The 16,836-nt window shown below is 45.0% G+C and overlaps 1 protein-coding gene across 4 annotated transcripts in view; it reads right to left on the reverse strand.

The window, feature by feature from the left end:
- Positions 1-16,836, reverse strand: part of insc (INSC spindle orientation adaptor protein) — an 88,809-nt gene that overhangs the window by 55,198 nt on the left and 16,775 nt on the right. For 3 of the 4 annotated variants that reach the window (XM_080436737.1, XM_080436738.1, XM_080436740.1), the window contains one exon: positions 4,554-4,645. In XM_080436737.1, the coding sequence (XP_080292863.1) occupies positions 4,554-4,627 (74 nt within the window). In that variant the 5' untranslated portion in view covers positions 4,628-4,645. Of the gene's footprint in view, positions 1-4,553; positions 4,646-13,410; positions 13,468-16,836 lie in introns of those variants that run through there. The other variant, XM_080436739.1, reaches the window with a different exon arrangement.

Below are 16,836 nucleotides of genomic sequence, written 5' to 3' on the forward strand. Positions count from 1 at the left end.
TAATATAATAATAATAATACAAATAATAATACTAGCACCATGTGTCACCACTGTACATCTTATTCCCTACTGTATGAGAAGGACTAGTCACCAGTGTCTGCCACACATTGTCACCATTACAGGGCATTATCACAAGGAGACGGGCCAAAGTACCACATGCTTCTGGGCCCCATTTTCTATTTTCTGCTAGCATGACCATTATTATCAGTGGTTTGGCATGTGTGTAAGGGTGATGAGAGAGTGAGTGGGACTGAAAGTGAGAAAGAGAGAGAAAGAAAGAGAAAGAGAGAGAGAGAGAGAGAGAGAGAGAGAGAGAGAGAGAGAGAGAGAGAGAGAATGCGTGCAAGCGTGCGTGTGTGTGAGCGCTGATCTCTGTTCTTGTTTGTGTATGAGTGCGTGTATGTGTTGTGTTTAAATCTATTTGTGTGTCTTTTTAGCGTTCATTCTGTTTTGCATGTGTGCATGTATCTGTTTGACATAAGCCTGGTCTGGATGCCATAACATTCCGCAAGGGTGGCCAGAAAGGTTACCTCATGACAGTGTGTATTTAAAGGTCAGACCTCTTACAGCTTCAATTTACCTAGAGATTTACCATAGAAATTCCATACCCGTCGTCAGCACCTCTGGATTAAAATAGATCTAATGTCTTTGCCTGGAGTGAAAACAAGAAATGTAATTCCTGATTTTCCTTGATTTTGAGTCCTTGATATAATTCTCAATGTATAAATGCAACTACTATCACATGCTAGCAAATCCACTACGTTTTATTATCTCCAGGGATTGTATTTTCACTCCCGCGAGTCTGATAGTCTGTCAGCAGCTAATCTCAGACACCTGTGGACAGATCGGCGTGAAATATTGCATGCATGCACACTCCCAATTGCCCGAGGAAGGACCTCCACCCAAACTTTTTCAAATCGGCCTCATGGTGGTGCTATAACAGGCCGCTTCATATTTTGGCCTACAGTATAACTCTACTCAAAAACATTTTGATTAGAGTTTCTGCCATTCTGGGTTGTCTTCCCAACACACTTTTTGCTACTACTCCTACAGATTCTGTTTTTGTTTTGCAGGAGGGTCCCGTTTTGCACAAAATGCCAAAAAATATGAATAGGCCTACAACGTCCAATCTGCTCCAGATTTTAATCAAAAATAAGCTCTAAACAACGCAGAGCCAAAAGTGATTTCACTTTGTTGTTGCCACCAAAATAGGCACAAATGGTCTTCATGTAACAATGACAGTCTAACAGGTTTTTGATACTCCATGCTGTTTAACTGTAATTGCGTTCACAAATTTGTGGGCAGGGCCTACCACAAAACACACCATGTATCATGAAAGCAACATCCAATCATACCCAAACTGGAATCACATTTTGAGGGACCTCTCTAGAGTGCACCCCAGGGTATTTCCCACAGCAGTTTTGTGTCCCGACAGCTGCACCCCACGACTGACACAGCCCTGGGTAGGCAACCTGGCCTGGCGGAGATCTGCGCTCCAAGGAGCGCACTTTTATCGTTTGTGTCTGCAAGAATTCTTCAAGGCCAGTTACTATTTGGCTTCAAACAGCTGAGATTAATCTTGAGGGCCCTTGAAAAAGCTAAAAATAACAGCAGGTATTTTCTTTACTGAGGCAGTTGGAGAAGATCACTGCTGTGGACAGCATGATGAAAGTAAAGCACTCAGAGAAAAATAGCATCAACTGAGCTCCCTTCTAAAGCAAATATACTGTCCAGACACAGGTGTTTAGTCTATATGTGAGTCTCTGTGTGAGTCTCTGTGTGTGTGTGTCTGCGTGTCTGTCTGTGTGCGTGCGTGCGTGCGTGCGTGTGTTTTTGTATCAGTGTGTGTGCTGTGAGGCCGCTTCCTTGTGTTTATTGTCACTGCAGACAGCTTGTGTAGCCTATTTGTGGGCTATTAGTTTTTATATTTGCTTGCCTACTCTAGGACAGATCCACAGTCTAGTAGGGGGCTTGCAGTTTGTAGTGAGCACAAAAAGAAGCTCAAACTTTTTTGTCAGCTTTTATTGCTAGCCACCATGAGGATAACACAGCTATCAGCAAATACATGTGACATTATAACTTGTATTTGTATTTGCAATAACTTTACTCATTTACACTGATTTCACTGCCCCCAAAGTTGTGGGGCACCAAACAGGAACCAGCATGCAAATATGGGGTGGGTTTATCTATACCATTTGTGCTCTATGGTCCTCCAGGTACACTTCCTTGGTGAATTCCTTGGTGAAAGATACTCTTATCAGCTCCTTTCCTGAAAACGGCCCTCCTCTCATTCTACCAGGACTTCAACCTCCCTGCAGACATGTATCTTCATGTTACTTCTCTTCTGTCCTCATTCGACCTCTTTGACCATCTCCAACCCCTCCTACTCACTCAAGCGTTGGACCTGATGTTCATAGAGCCTGCACCTCTAACCTCTCAGTTACTCCCCCTCATGTCTCTGACCACCACTTTGTGACATTCTCCATCTCTCCGCTCTCCCACCTAAACCCATCCCACCTCATTCTGTCATCACATGACAGGACCTGCAGGTCTCTTGACCCCTCTTCTGTCTCGTCATCTACCCTCTTTTTTCCCTCCCCTGATTCGTTCCCCTCCCTCTTAACTGACTGCAACGCCCTCCTTTCAATTCCATCTGGCTTTGATTGCAGCTGCCCTGTAGGGGTGTGACGATCCCCCTACTGATGATGTGATACAATATGTCATATTGGGTTCACAATTTTGAAAACATTTTATATTTGACAAAACATGAATTATGAAAATATATGACATGCTGGGGCCAATAGTCTTGTAGGGCCAACAATGCTGTTGTTAGCCCTAGTTAAATTTTCCCATTGCAATATGCCACTTTCAGGGTCTGTATAGTCTCGCGTAGCCAGACAACTATTCTACAATCTCTGAATGCTAGAGTCTGGAACTCCCAAAATCCGAGAGAGGAAACTGGCACTTTTTAATTTCCATTTCTGCTAAGCAGCAAGCTATGTATACTTAAATTATTTGTATTTATATTAGGATAAATTTCCGCGACTGTAAAGACGAAACGGAAATGGAGAGGAGGCTCCACATCCGGTTTATATTCTAATCATGATCAGAGCTTCAGAGTCCCAGACTGTATGCCGGAAACATTTGAAAATTGTGGGAGGCAACAGTCTGGTAACGCGAGACTAGGGTCTGTATGATATCAATCTGGGAACCCATCGCCAAATGAAAAGGAAAAACAGCGCCCTCTGCTGTTTTTTACTATCTCACTTGGCGGGAGGAAGTCGACGTAGCACACGTACGCAAGGAAACCGGGGTTTTGGTCTGCCTTCAGCCTTTCACTTCCGGTGGTGTGACTATGTTTTCATTCCCACTAACAATATTTCTACACGGAACACTAACACCACTTCTCCCAGAGAACATGAATCAGGCATCCATCTCTGCTGAAGCTTTTGGCAACTACTTAAAAAAAAAAAAAAGACATTTGATGACATCAAGCTCTTTCTCCCAGCTTACCACTAATTACGGTTCTGAAAATTGTCATCCACCAGACAAACCACCTGTCCTCTGACCCTCTTGACCTGTATGACACTCTGAGGGTCTGCTAAATGCCTACATTGTAAGATAGCATTGGTCTGTGGGGGGGGGGATCATTGGTAATACATGAGGACAAAACACAGAGGACAAAACCATTGCCACTGCGGGCGAGACGGTGCTCAAGGCAGTCGAGGACTTCAAATATCTCGGGGCCTGGACTGCTTCAACGGAACACTTGCCTGGAATGCCTTGCATGGGATGAGGAGTGTGTGGAAATCAGACATGGGAGAAGACCTCAAGAGGCGGCTGTTCGTATAGCTACAGTGGAGTCAGTACTGCTGTATGGGGCTAAGACATGGACCCTCACAGGAAAGGCCCCTGGATGGAGTCTTCACAAGAATGCTATGAATAGCACTAGGTGTCACATGGACGGACCACATCAGAAATGTGGTCCTCTACGGAGACCTACCACGGGTCACAGACAAAATCAGAGAGAGAAGGATGACAGGATGAGTATGGCAAGGCACTGCGTCAGGCACCCGAAACTAGAGGCAAGCAAACTGACACTCTGGGAGCCAACCCAGGGCAAAGGAAAGGCAAGAAGCGCACCACATACGTAGATGCACTGTGGCGCGACAGCTTAGCTAACAACACTGGAGAGCTCAAGACCCTGATGTTAGATATAGGAGAGTGTGGAGGGCAACGATTCAGGAGTCCAGAGTTGGTGTTGGCTAGACTGCACTCTCGCATCGCATCGGTAATACATGAAAGGTGTATTCTGTTGTGGATGTTAAAGCTGTTGTATTGTCACTTCAAATTGTATTAATTGTTGTTGCTGACAAGTTGCTGACTCACTGGGACAAGCAATCATTTCTCCAAACAAAGGAGTCACTGGCTGAGTTAATGTCCATAATATCCCTGTGAGTGGTCAGTGTTGTAACTCATGCCAACTTGTGTCTTTTTAAATGCTCCTTGTCCATGAATACAGATGAAATCCCACCCGACCCGTTACTACTTGCCTCATTGAAGAAGATGAGATGGAACTGCTTTGTCTGGAGCTGCTCTGTGGAGTGGCCATTCTGTCTGAGGACATTTTCCTTCACCACACAACCTAGAAGACAAGAAAGAAGCATTCGATATTGACGTCACCAGCACATAAAACTGAATTGACGCCGTCGAGGCTTATCAGTGTATTGTGACTTTTGAATTCGACATCTTGGAGAAATGATGCAATGAAGTCAGGTATGGTTAGAGGAAATGAATGAAAGACAGCATAGCCTGTGTGTGTGTGTGTGTGTGTGTGTGTGTGTGTGTGTGTGTGTGTGTGTGTGTGTGTGTGTGTGTGTGTGTCCGTGTGTGCACGCGCGTGCGTGCGTGTCGTGTGTTTGTAGTAGGGGGTTATGCATGTCCACGCAAAAGAGTGCATGTTCAAACATTCCTGAGCGTACACACACACACACACACACACACACACACACACACACACACACACACACACACACACACACATACACACACGCACACGCACACGCACACACACACACACACACACACACACACACACACACACACACACACAGACTATACATCCTCCTGACTGTGTCGCGTGCCACTGCAGTGTTATCCACTACAGTATCTCCCTATTGATCTGCCTGCAAAGCCTTCTATTCTCGTCTTGTCTTTTTTTCCTTCCAAGTAATTCAATTATCAATAAAGCTCCCTGTTTTAAATAGCCACAGGCCCGCTCTGTGCCAGTAGAATAATATTTCTTATCTTCTAATTTATTGGCTGGCTGCCAGCCAGCATCTCCCCCGCTCTCCCTCTCTCTCTCTACTTTGAGGGCAAGCAAAAGGGGGCTAACGTTCTTAAGTGCCCGCAACTTTATTCCGTTTTTCTTTTTTTTATTGATGTTTCCCTTTTAGATTATTCCATTTTCATTCGGGCAAAGCCGCGGAAGCCGTCTTGCGCTGTAATCCTTTTAGTTAATGACATGCTGGGGCCATTTGGTTACTAATATCATGTTTATGGGGAGTCTAATTAGCACGTATAGGTACAAAAAGTGCTGTGCGGAAATGCAGGGTTACGCACATGCGTATACACATGTATAGCAAACAGATGCATGTGTCTGTGTAAATACACAGGCATGCATGCATGCAAGCAAACACACACACACACACACACACACACACACACACACACACACACACACACACACTGTACATACCTACAGTAGTAGGTATGTACAGCAGTACGACACACATACTCTCACATACTGTGTACAGTACATCATGCAAACACAGACAGACACTCACACACCACAGAAACAACGCTCCATCCATCCTGCAGGGTAGGTTTTGGCACGGCAGTGTACCAGCTTTTATTAAATGCTTAGAGAGTGTTACGGGATCGATCGAAGCAAACAGGAGCACTCACAGTACAAAGAAGTGGAATCTAGAGAATGCGTGCGTGCGTGCGTGCGCAGTATTCTACATTCTATCACACGGAAATGCTATTGTGAGCAAGAGAAGCTGATTCATTCTGCTACATTTTGGGGACAGAGACCGGGAGAGAGAAACAGAAGATGGTGAAGTCAGTGCATTAGGGAAGTCACTGCTGATGATTTATGGCCTCTCAGACCCCTTCGGAAAATACCCCGGGTTAGGTACTTATGAGCAACAAGGGAACTATCTGTGGAGGCATGAGAGGGACAGAGAGGGAGAGAGAGAGAGAGAAGAGGGTCTTTCAGTAAGTGAGATGGAAAAAGAGACAGAGAGTGTCTGAGACAGAGGGAGAAAGATAGATCACAAGAGAGAATTAAGGAGGGGGAAGGGATGCTATTTTGCTCTATAACTGCAGCCCTGCTGGCACTGCTCCCCTGGGACCATTTTCAGAGAAACCGAACCAGGAATGATTCCTGTACTGTGGCGGGAGCCTGACAGCATGGCCAGCCATACCCACTGTACTATGACTTTAGCACAGTGTGTGTGTGTGTGTGTGTGGGGCAGAGATGTCCACGAGTCTCTGAGCTCGAGTCCGAGTCAAGTCTCAAGTCTTTGAGGCTCGAGTCGAGTCAAGTCTCAAGTCTTTGAGGGTTGAGTCGAGTCGAGTCCGAGTCAAGTCTCGGGTCTTTGAGGCTCGAGTCGAGTCGAGTCTCAAGTCTTTGAGGGTTGAGTCGAGTCGAGTCCGAGTCAAGTCTCGAGTCTTTTTAAAGTCTTTTAAAAAAAAATAAAAAATGGGGGGGGGGCATAAATGTAAAAGTATAGACAGGTCATAATAAATCACATTAGATTCACAGATTAGAGATTTTATGTATTTTCCCCACAATTTATTTTCATTCAAATGAAATGTGATTGAACTTGCACTAATAATGACTTTAGTTGATTTTTCACTCTTTAAAATATAGTATTTCTTAATTATTAATAATTACAGCTTGTAGATTGGCTATTTTAATGATTTTTAATTGTTTTTAAATAATAATAAAAAAGGAACATACAAGATGTCCACCCGACAGCGATAATATATAGCCAATATGGTTCTGTATCAGTATATGAGTCAGTTTTTGCAGATTTCATTCTAATTGGCTACTATGCCTGCATATGAATTTCATGGGCCTGGGTAGGTCACCCTGGCTTGGCGGAGATATGCCCTGTTGCGCACACTCGACTCCGCACAGCAGTCCAACAGCAGAGCAGGTGAAAGCAATTCACTTAAACGAGGGCTGTGTTGCGCACCAAAAAACTGTCTAAATGTGGATCCCCAGTTCAAATATGATTCTTTTGGGGGGTCACGGCCTGAAAAGGTTTGAGAACCACAGCTTTTATGCAGTGAACATTACATGAGCGTAGCGTTCGTTTACCGTGGTGAAGTGTTGAATATTCACCCAGCTGGGTTTAACGAAATGAAAATCCGATGTTTCCTAAACGTGCTGTCACAGATGATCCGACCATCTTATAAAAAATGTAAGCATATGCCAAGATAACTGAGGTTATATAGCTGATTCTGAGCTAAACATATTTGTTTAATTTCGAAGTTTTTATATTTAAACTTTATGATGAAAGGCCGCGGCGGCCACACACATAGCAGCTGTTGCGCTCGCCTCTCCATGTTTACGTTAATGAGCAGCATGAAACAGCTTGACTGAAGCCGGCTCCGCGCAGCGCGCACTGGAGCGGAGGTTTCTTTGCGGGGGGGGGGACAGGGGAGTGGAAGTTTTTTGGGCATTTCATTCATTTATTTGTCCAAAAAATAAACATAAAATAAAGATTGTCCACGAGTCTTTGAGGCTCGAGTCAAGTCAAGTCTCAAGTCTTTGAGGCTCGAGTCGAGTCAAGTCTCAAGTCTTTGAGGGGCGAGTCAGAGTCGAGTCGAGAGTCTCGTTTTTGGCCACTCGAGTGCGACTCGAGTCCGAGTCCCTAACTCGAGTCCCCATCTCTGGTGTGGGGGGGGGGGGTTAGTGCCATGTCCGCGAGAGAGAAACAGAAGATGGAATAGATAATGGAATAGAACACAACAGAACAGAACACATCAGTTTGTCCGCTGACTTTATGGGCCGTTAGATCATGATGCCATTGGCCAAAAATAAATTATTCTGACCAGATACAGTCTTTAACCACAGGGTCACAGGCACGAGACAGTGCCTGGAGATTCCATTACATGGGTGACCGTCTCCGTCCAACGCTCTCCTGTATATTATCATACAAATTGAGATGAGGCTTCTAATGTGCCCAATCAAGCAATTCAGCCCCAGCACTTAGAGTGTGCAACTAAGTGCCAGGTGTCAAGCACCCTCGTATTGAAAGAAATCTCTCCTGTTAATACTTTCAATCCGGGAACGCATACTGTGTCATTTTAGATGTTGTTGCTATTGTATACTTTGGCTAAAATTTTTAAAGACAGGGTGCTGTGATTTTCAGTGATTTCCCCCCCCCCAAAACATAATCATCAGGTATTATGGTTACACTAGGAGGAAGATTGTTTTCAAAAAAGTGTACATAAATTGTTAAAATTATGTTTTTATGTGGACACGCCTCCAGTTCATTAAGTATACCTGGTTCTCACCTTAGCACCTCCTCCACCACCTTAGCACCACCCACCTGTCCTAGTCCCTCCTCCTCCTCATGCCCACACCTGTTGTGTTATGATAATGAGGGGGAGGGTATATTTTTACTATGTCACTAAAGGGCTGTTTTTCTATTGGCACGTTTGACCCTCAAGGTTTCAGCCTCCAGGTAGAAACTCAAAATAGTCAGAGAAGACATAAAACACCATAAAAACACCACCAGGGGGCTTAATGAAGTTCTATCAACCTCATAGACACATGAAAAACAGAAAGTGCAGAACCCTGGCACCACCTCTTTAACATTTGTGCAAATCTTTGAATATATATATTTTTTAAAGTGAATTTCTTTTAACTCCATTCTTCTGGGGGTCCCTGGAACAAAATATTTTGAGAGGGGAGTCCGCAGCCAAATACATAAAATTTTGGGAGGTCCTTGACATGAAAAACATTTTAAGCACCACCGATATACAGCAACATACGTTTGTTCAGAAAACTGTTATTTGTAGAATCCCCAGATGTAACTCAAACTTTTCCTTAAAAAAAAACTCGGTGCCGCGCTATGAGCTTGTATATCTGCTATTTTTGAATAGCCAAAGAAATCTTGACAGAGATGCGTTCCCGGATTGAATGGGTTAACAGGCAGAGTGTCCACCATGGCAAATGATGCATGGGAGGGGGTGGTGGGGTGTGGGGTTCTGCAGTGTGTAGTGGTGGTGTCATAGTGAGCATTACACTTTACAGCAGCTTCGGCGTTCCTTCTAGATTGGCATGCTTTCACGGCCAGGCGGGTTTAGTGCCTCTTCACACAGTGAGCTTTAGTTACAGTACATGTTATTAAATCTAAGATGGCATGATAATTCAGCCGCCATTGCTATAGCAAACATTGATACAGTAAACTGACATATACTGGGGATCACAAACGTACTTTTGATGCCAGTAAGCCGTCCAAGATGATGTGCAATGATTGAAGCAGTCCACTTACTCCGCTATACAAGCCGTTCTGTGCCAGGTCAGATGTGGCATTAACATTGACATTGCTTATTTTAGGTTTTCACAATGACCACAATGAACGTTCGGTTACATTGTAACCTTTGTTCTCTGAATGAAGAGACTATCTCTCCACCCAACATATTTCATATGTATGGGGATTGACCCCACCTCGCATAGAACGTGGATATTTCTACTGGCACGCCCAGCCCTATATAAGGCCCGGCTGTGTGTGATTACACTGGTTTTACTTTGATCGACACCGCTGACGAGCGACATCTAGTCTCTTCACTCAGAGAAGGTTCTCTATCGTATCGAGACTATCTCTCCACCCAACATATTTCATATGTATGGGGAACTCTGTAAGACACCTCGTGAGGAAGCGAAGCAGTCCCAGACCCCAGAGCCAACACCAGCAGGCTACGACCCAGCACACACTGACGTTAAAATATTTACAATTATGTTCAATTTAAAATATTTACAAGTATGTACAATTAACATATTCCCAATTATGTACAATTTACAATATCTACAGGTATGTACAATTTCTAAATATTTACAACTATGTACAATTTTAAAATATTTACAACTATGTACAAGTATGTACAACGTAGAATATTTACAAGTATGTACAACTGAAAATATGTACAACCCCTGGGGCGGCCGGACAGCCAGACGCCATCCGCCGCTAAATGCCCGGGCGCAAGGCGCTACCCAGATCCCGGCCCCACAAGACGCTAAGGCCAGTGACCACAGGGGTGAAGGGCCGCTCAAGCCAACCCCCCCCCGGACCGATTCCAGCCCGCTAGACGCAAGGCCGACTTGACTGGTGAAGGTGACAGTGACACCTACCGCTGAGCCGCACGCAAGACCGACTCCCCAAAGGGAGCGGATGCCGCCACGTTCAGTCGGTAGAACCGGGTGAATGTCGATGGAGTCGACCATGTTGCTGCTGCGAAGATTTCTGACAGAGAGACCCCTTTCCATAGAGCCCAGGAGGCGGGTGCCCGCACACCAAGCGGCACTGGTACTCCTGCCTGCTTGTATGCCTGCTGGATCACTTCTGTGATCCAGTGGGACAGTCTAGCCTTCGACAGTGGTCACCCACGCACTCCTGCTTAAAGCACACAAAGAGTTGGTCCGTTACTCTGTGGGCACGTGTGACCCTGACGTATGACTCTAGTGCCCTAACAAGGCAGAGAGGGGACCGATTCTGTCCCTGTACTCCATCTGTCTGTATGTCAAAGAGAGGACAGAGCTCGATCACCTGGTTGAGATGTGCCTCTGAGATTACTTTGGGGAGAAAGGCCGGGTTGGGACGTAACACTACTCCACCATCGTCCGGCCTAAACCTGCAAAGCTCCTCATGGACTGACAGAGCTTGCAACTCCCCTATTCTTTTTGCCGACGTGACCGCCAACAAGAATGCTGTCTTGAGTGACAGCCATCTTAGACTCGCTGACTCAAGGGGTTCAAAGGGGCTCGTCGTAGAGCCTCCAGGACCAATCCCAGGTCCCAAGGTGGAACCGGTGGGGCCCTAGCCCGAGCTCTGAGTTTCCGGGCGCCCTTCAGGAAGAGTGTAACCAGGTTACTGCATTCTGCCGAAAGCCTGCACCCTCCTACACGGGCAGCCTTGATGGCAGCCACCATCCCCCTAAGGGTTGAAAAGGCCTTTCCTTTGTCCAACTGATCCTGCAGGAAAAGCAGAATCTCCCGTGGCCCACACAAGAGTGGGTCCGCTTGGCTCTCCCGACACCATAGCTCAAATAACCCCCATCTGTATGAGTATATGACCCTTCTTCTTCTTCTTCTTTCGTATATCATCAGATGGCCAACTCAGTGTCCTGCAGCTACGCCCTCGTCTCTGGTCCTAAGTCGAAAAGACCAGCTTCTGAGGATGGGCTGTATAGGGGGCGGTGATAATGTGCTCGGCAGTCTGTTCAGGCTCGCCACACTCGCATGCCGCACTGTCCGTTAGGCCCCACTTCTTCATAGAAGACTTGAAGCGCCCGACTCCAGTGCGCAGACGGTTCAGCGAGGTCCATAGATGGCGTGGCATGTCTTCTCCTTTTACACCTCCTCCTGGGTCCTGGATGTATCGCTGGATACGGGAGGGCCCAGCTGTCTCCCATGACCGTTTCCACGATGCTGCCAGCCAGGCGTCTCTGGACAAGTCCTCAGGGATAGACTGTAGCATCTCTTGTGCTGCCTTGTTGTAGGGATGGCGAGACTTGAGCCTGATCTTGAGCAGATATGACCCTTGTAGATGGAGCTCTTGCCCCTTGCAGGGTTCGCACCACTGTGTGTGGCAGACCCATTGCCAGGAGGCCGGCCCTCTCAGGGGCCAGGCCCAGAGCCGAAGTCAATGCTTCTTGGGAAAGGGGTGACAGGCTCTGTGACGGGCTGAGGGGATAAGGGGGAGAGCTGGGTTCCTGCTGGCGTCAGGACGAAGGTGATGTCCCTCGGGAGCCTCTGCCCCGAGCTCTGCCACCACGCCGACCGCCGCGCCTCCGACTACTCTGCCTAGAGGCATCCAATAGTCCTCAGGTCCAGGATCCTATAGTTTGTATAGTTTCAATGTACACTTTATTTTTTTAATATTATACTGTTTAGACTGATGATAGGTTCTTTTTTACCTATGATTACCTCGTGTTTAACTTGCTTACTGAAGTCACTCTGTCTGCTAAATGCCTAAATTGTAAATTGTTGCAGAAATGTGGGCTCTCTGAGCAGATGGACATGCCATGGAATAATCACACCTAATTTTCCTGCTGCATGGGACACTTATTTTGATGTCGGTTGGGGGAAACCTGAGTGGGCCACAGGTTGTTCCTGCTGTGTGGCGATTGCAGAATGTGCTGGTTCCGTGCATGCTATAGACAAAGGACACCTCTGTCCGGGCCCTGTGTCACACGGCGGCTAGAATAACAAGTGCCCAGCGGCTTGTGTGTTTAAATACCACTAAAGGGAAATCATTCAAGTAGGACACTCAGGATTTACTGCTGCACTTGCAGTTACTCTTTACATGAGTGGAGGAGGATGTGGCAGATTGACTGGTTACGTGTGTGTGTGTGTGTGTGTGTGTGTGTGTGTGTGTGTGTGTGTGTGTGTGTGTGTGTGTGTGTGTGTGTGTGTGTGTGTGTGTGTGTGTGTGTGTGTGTGTGTGTGTGTGTGTGTGTGTGTATTCTTTCTTTCAGTTGTGTTTTCCTGTGATATCTCATGTGGTGCAAACCCCTATGTTCAATATGAGATTCACTCTGATAATTCACGGCAACATGACATTGAACAATTAAAAGCAAGGAAGGGGCTTAACAAACCAACTGGTACTAATAAAGAAAAATACATCAAATAGCCATTATAAATACAATGGTATGTATCTTAAGTACAAAATACAATACAGCACTGAAACCTATGACTACTCATACCCAAATTATCAGTGTTTTTCCAGATATAGACAGCTTTTAGAGATAATTCGTACACTAAGTACAGTGCACAGCTAATGATCTCTCAAGTAATTTATACTCCATATTTGAGAAAGTTACTGTAACTGCTTCCAGACAGAGACTTCATTGTCTACTGACCTCACTGTCTGTGGTCACCGTAAATGTGCAGTCACAAAAAAATAATAATGTTGTGTGTTGGAATGGCCCGACTGCCCCCCTTGCAGCTTGTGGGTAAAACCACCAAATGGATGCAAGTTCTGTAGAAAACAAAATACCGCACTTTTTAGCTCTATTACCGTGCCAAAGGCAATGGATTTCTGTTTGACAAAAACAGAGGAAAATTTAAACACTGAGGAAACTAGAGGGGAATAAGCATAAAGCACTCACCAATGCTGAGAGGCCAAAACCAGATGGAATTTGTTGTAATGAGGTTCAGAGCTATGTGAGACAGACTGTAAGACTGTATGTTCCAAGAGACAGCCCCATTCACATTTCTAAATCAAAAGCACCAGTATCTTCAAGTCATCAGGATTTTGTGATAACTCAATTCAAGTACCAGTATGTTGACTCACTTATATTGTTGTAGCAACTGAAATGCTCTTCAAAAGTTCTCAATTCAAGTCTTTTCAACTTGTCACAGCATCAGGAGACACGTTTCAGATACACTATAGCTCACAGTCACAGTGTAAAAAAAAGTGTCAATATATCTGAATGTTTGCAACCAAAAAATATTAGTTACTAGTTGTGAGGTCAACAAAAGAGCCACTTAACATCCCTGTTATGATCTCATTTCACACAACTTCACGTTTCTGTTTGAAGATGACAAAAATAGACTCCTTAAAAGTTCTCAACTCACAAGTGCCATTTATCTTCTTGTTAACTCAACCTCACACGGCAAACTGCCAATAAAGTTGTGACAACAACTAAGTGACAGCAGCCTGCTGAAAAACAGTACGTTCCTAAAAAGTTATTTCAAAAGCACAAAAGTACCTCCGGGTTATCGTTAGTTAAAATGCCACCTCCTTCCCATCTCAGAAGTGACTTGAGCCGTCCCAGGAAATGTCGCATTCAAGAGCTCATCGGTGCTCAGACACACTTGACTTTTAAATAGAGATAATTCAAAAGTAAAAGCATGACATGGCGGTATCTCCTCTGTCCTCTCATTGAGCACAAGACAGGGAGGGATCATAGCAGGAGACAGTGGCAGAGTTGTCATGTGGCGAGGGAAAGGCTGGCCAGCATGGGTACTGTACCGTATGAGCAGCTTAATGGGTGGGAACATGCTACACTCAGCTGAGAAACGGGCACTATACATTCCAGTCCCACACAGAGAGTCACACAGTGGGTTGGATCAATGTAGACCCTTACAAAGACAGACACCCACTCAGGCCAGCTTCGATAATGATGCAGCCAAAGGCTAGCTGTCATGCATAATACAACTGTTGGGAAATGACTTTTTATACCAAAAATGTTTAATTGACAATGAAAATCCCCTTCACAGACGCATTTTGCTCAATGTAAGCCTTTGTCCTTGAGAAAGAGAGACCCACTCAGGAAAGGCTAGCTCTGTTTGGGGTCACTTGAGTATGTTCACTCAAGTTTCTCCAGATTACATGTCAATTTTGTGGTCATAGAGCCTTTAAGTCTCTATATTTACTCCATACTGTAATGACATACAGTAAAAGAACCTTTCCAAGGCAAAGAATTCCAAGCTTTTCAGATTGCATATTTCACTTTCTGAATCCTTTGCATTTAAAGTGACCTCACTGTTATTGTAATCAACTACAGGCTACATGAGGTTGAAAATCAATCAGTGGCTTCGCCAAATGTAATCAGATAATTCATTATGGTATTACAGCAACAGCATATATTGATACAATCATGATTCATGTTATTCCACAACACTTACACAGAAGCACAAATGATGCCTTTAGAGAGTAATATAAAGAAAGACTGAATCTGATCTACAACATAAATGAACGGAGATGCCCTTTATTAATCCCATAGGATAAGTTTCTTGCTCAGGAACACTTCAACTCGCAAACAAGGGCAGAACGAGAGGTGAGCCAGTGACCTTCTGATTACCAGACGGCCTCTCTACCCACTAAGCTATGGCCGCCTCCAAATAAAAGAATGAATGAATTATGAATGAATAAATGAGTAGATACTAGGCAGATGGAAGGCATTAATGGATGGATAGGCATGTCTGTCTGTCTGTCTGTCTGTCTGTCTGTCTGTCTGTCTGTCTGTCTGTCTGTCTGTCTGTCTGTCTGTCTGTCTGTCTGTCTGTCTGTCTGTGATATTTGTTACACCAATAATCTTGGTATGGTGGCTTTAATCATGCACCTCATTGGTGGCAGATTGACATGTTGGCAGCTAAAGAATTCAATTTGAATCTGCTGTTACACTCTTTCTTAGTCACTCGGAATGAGAGTCTCAATTAAATGCTTAAAGTAGCCTACCTATGACAGGGCTGACACAATAGGGGAGGTGAAAAGGTCTCTAAAGTTCTTGCTAGACACAACTGCCCCACTGCCAATTATCTCCGCTGAGTCTAAATGTGGCGCATTCTTCAGATAACGCTGGCAGGGGCCAACTCATTTCGGCTTTGGGTTATGTTTTGCCATGCTGACACTAGGCTAAAATAACTATGTATGGTATGTTAACAGACTGCATAAACTGGGAATGGCTGCAACAGCACTGTCATTTAGAAAGAGCGAATGAAATCAGCTACCAAATATAAATACATACACGCATGTCTTTGACAACAAGCTGTCATAACATTCAGAGACATGAGTGGGAAGTCTTTGTGGCCACAGATTGGTGGCATATACCGGAATCCTGTTGGCATAAACTCATGAATGAAGTCACAAAACGATCACTTTTGATCACTAAACCTAGGCCCATCATAAGGCCTTGCCACTCTGGTCTGTCAGTGTCAATGACCACAAACTATCAAGTTTACTACTATTATTGCTGACAGTGTCAAAGCATATCCCCCACCAACAACAATATTCATTGCCTTTCACGAGCAAAGAGACACGTCAAACAATATCAGAAGGAAGACGTGTACAGTAGCTTAAGCTTTCCATGGTGACGCCTTGAGATGAATGATATTGGGGTTTTGTGGTGGCGAGAGTAGCTCAAAATGTACGTTTGAAGACACACAATCGCAAAGATTTAGGAATACGGGGAAAATAGCTTGCTCTATAGGGGTGATGGCTAATGATGGAAAAACAGTGTCAACGATTTGATATCTTTCAGAGTGACAGCTTCAGTGACTAAACAAGATGGAGGGAGGTTTTGTGGATGGTGGTGGTAGGGGGTGCTGACAGGGCCGTCATGAGAATCACAGTTTGGAGAACCTGACACACACACACACAGTGTGTGTGTGTGTGTGTGTGTGTGTGTGTGTGTGTGTGTGTGTGTGTGTGTGTGTGTGTGTGTGTGTCTCACACACACACACACACACACACACACACACACACGCACGCACATGCACACAGGATACGTGTGTAGGAGGATGGCAAGAAAGGTTTGCGGCAAGAGCTTTTCTATTAAAAAAATTCATTAACTTAGCGAAATAACAATAGCAGTATAGAAGGGAGGATTTTCGAAGAAGAGGTGAGAATTAAATAAAGAAGAAAATGGCAAGCGAGTCCACTCTCGTTAAGGACAGAATGAGCGGAAGTAGATGTTCGGCTGTAATTCTCTAAGTACAGCTGCCGAACACAAAGTGTGAAGACAAATTAGCACAGTGCTCCCATCTGACCTAAAGGCAATGACGCCAGCTCTGAGGAGAACCTCTGTTCC

The sequence above is a fragment of the Gymnoscopelus braueri genome (genome assembly GCF_963280865.1).
Source record: "Gymnoscopelus braueri genome assembly, chromosome: 9".
NCBI classification, from domain to species: Eukaryota; Metazoa; Chordata; class Actinopteri; order Myctophiformes; family Myctophidae; genus Gymnoscopelus; species Gymnoscopelus braueri.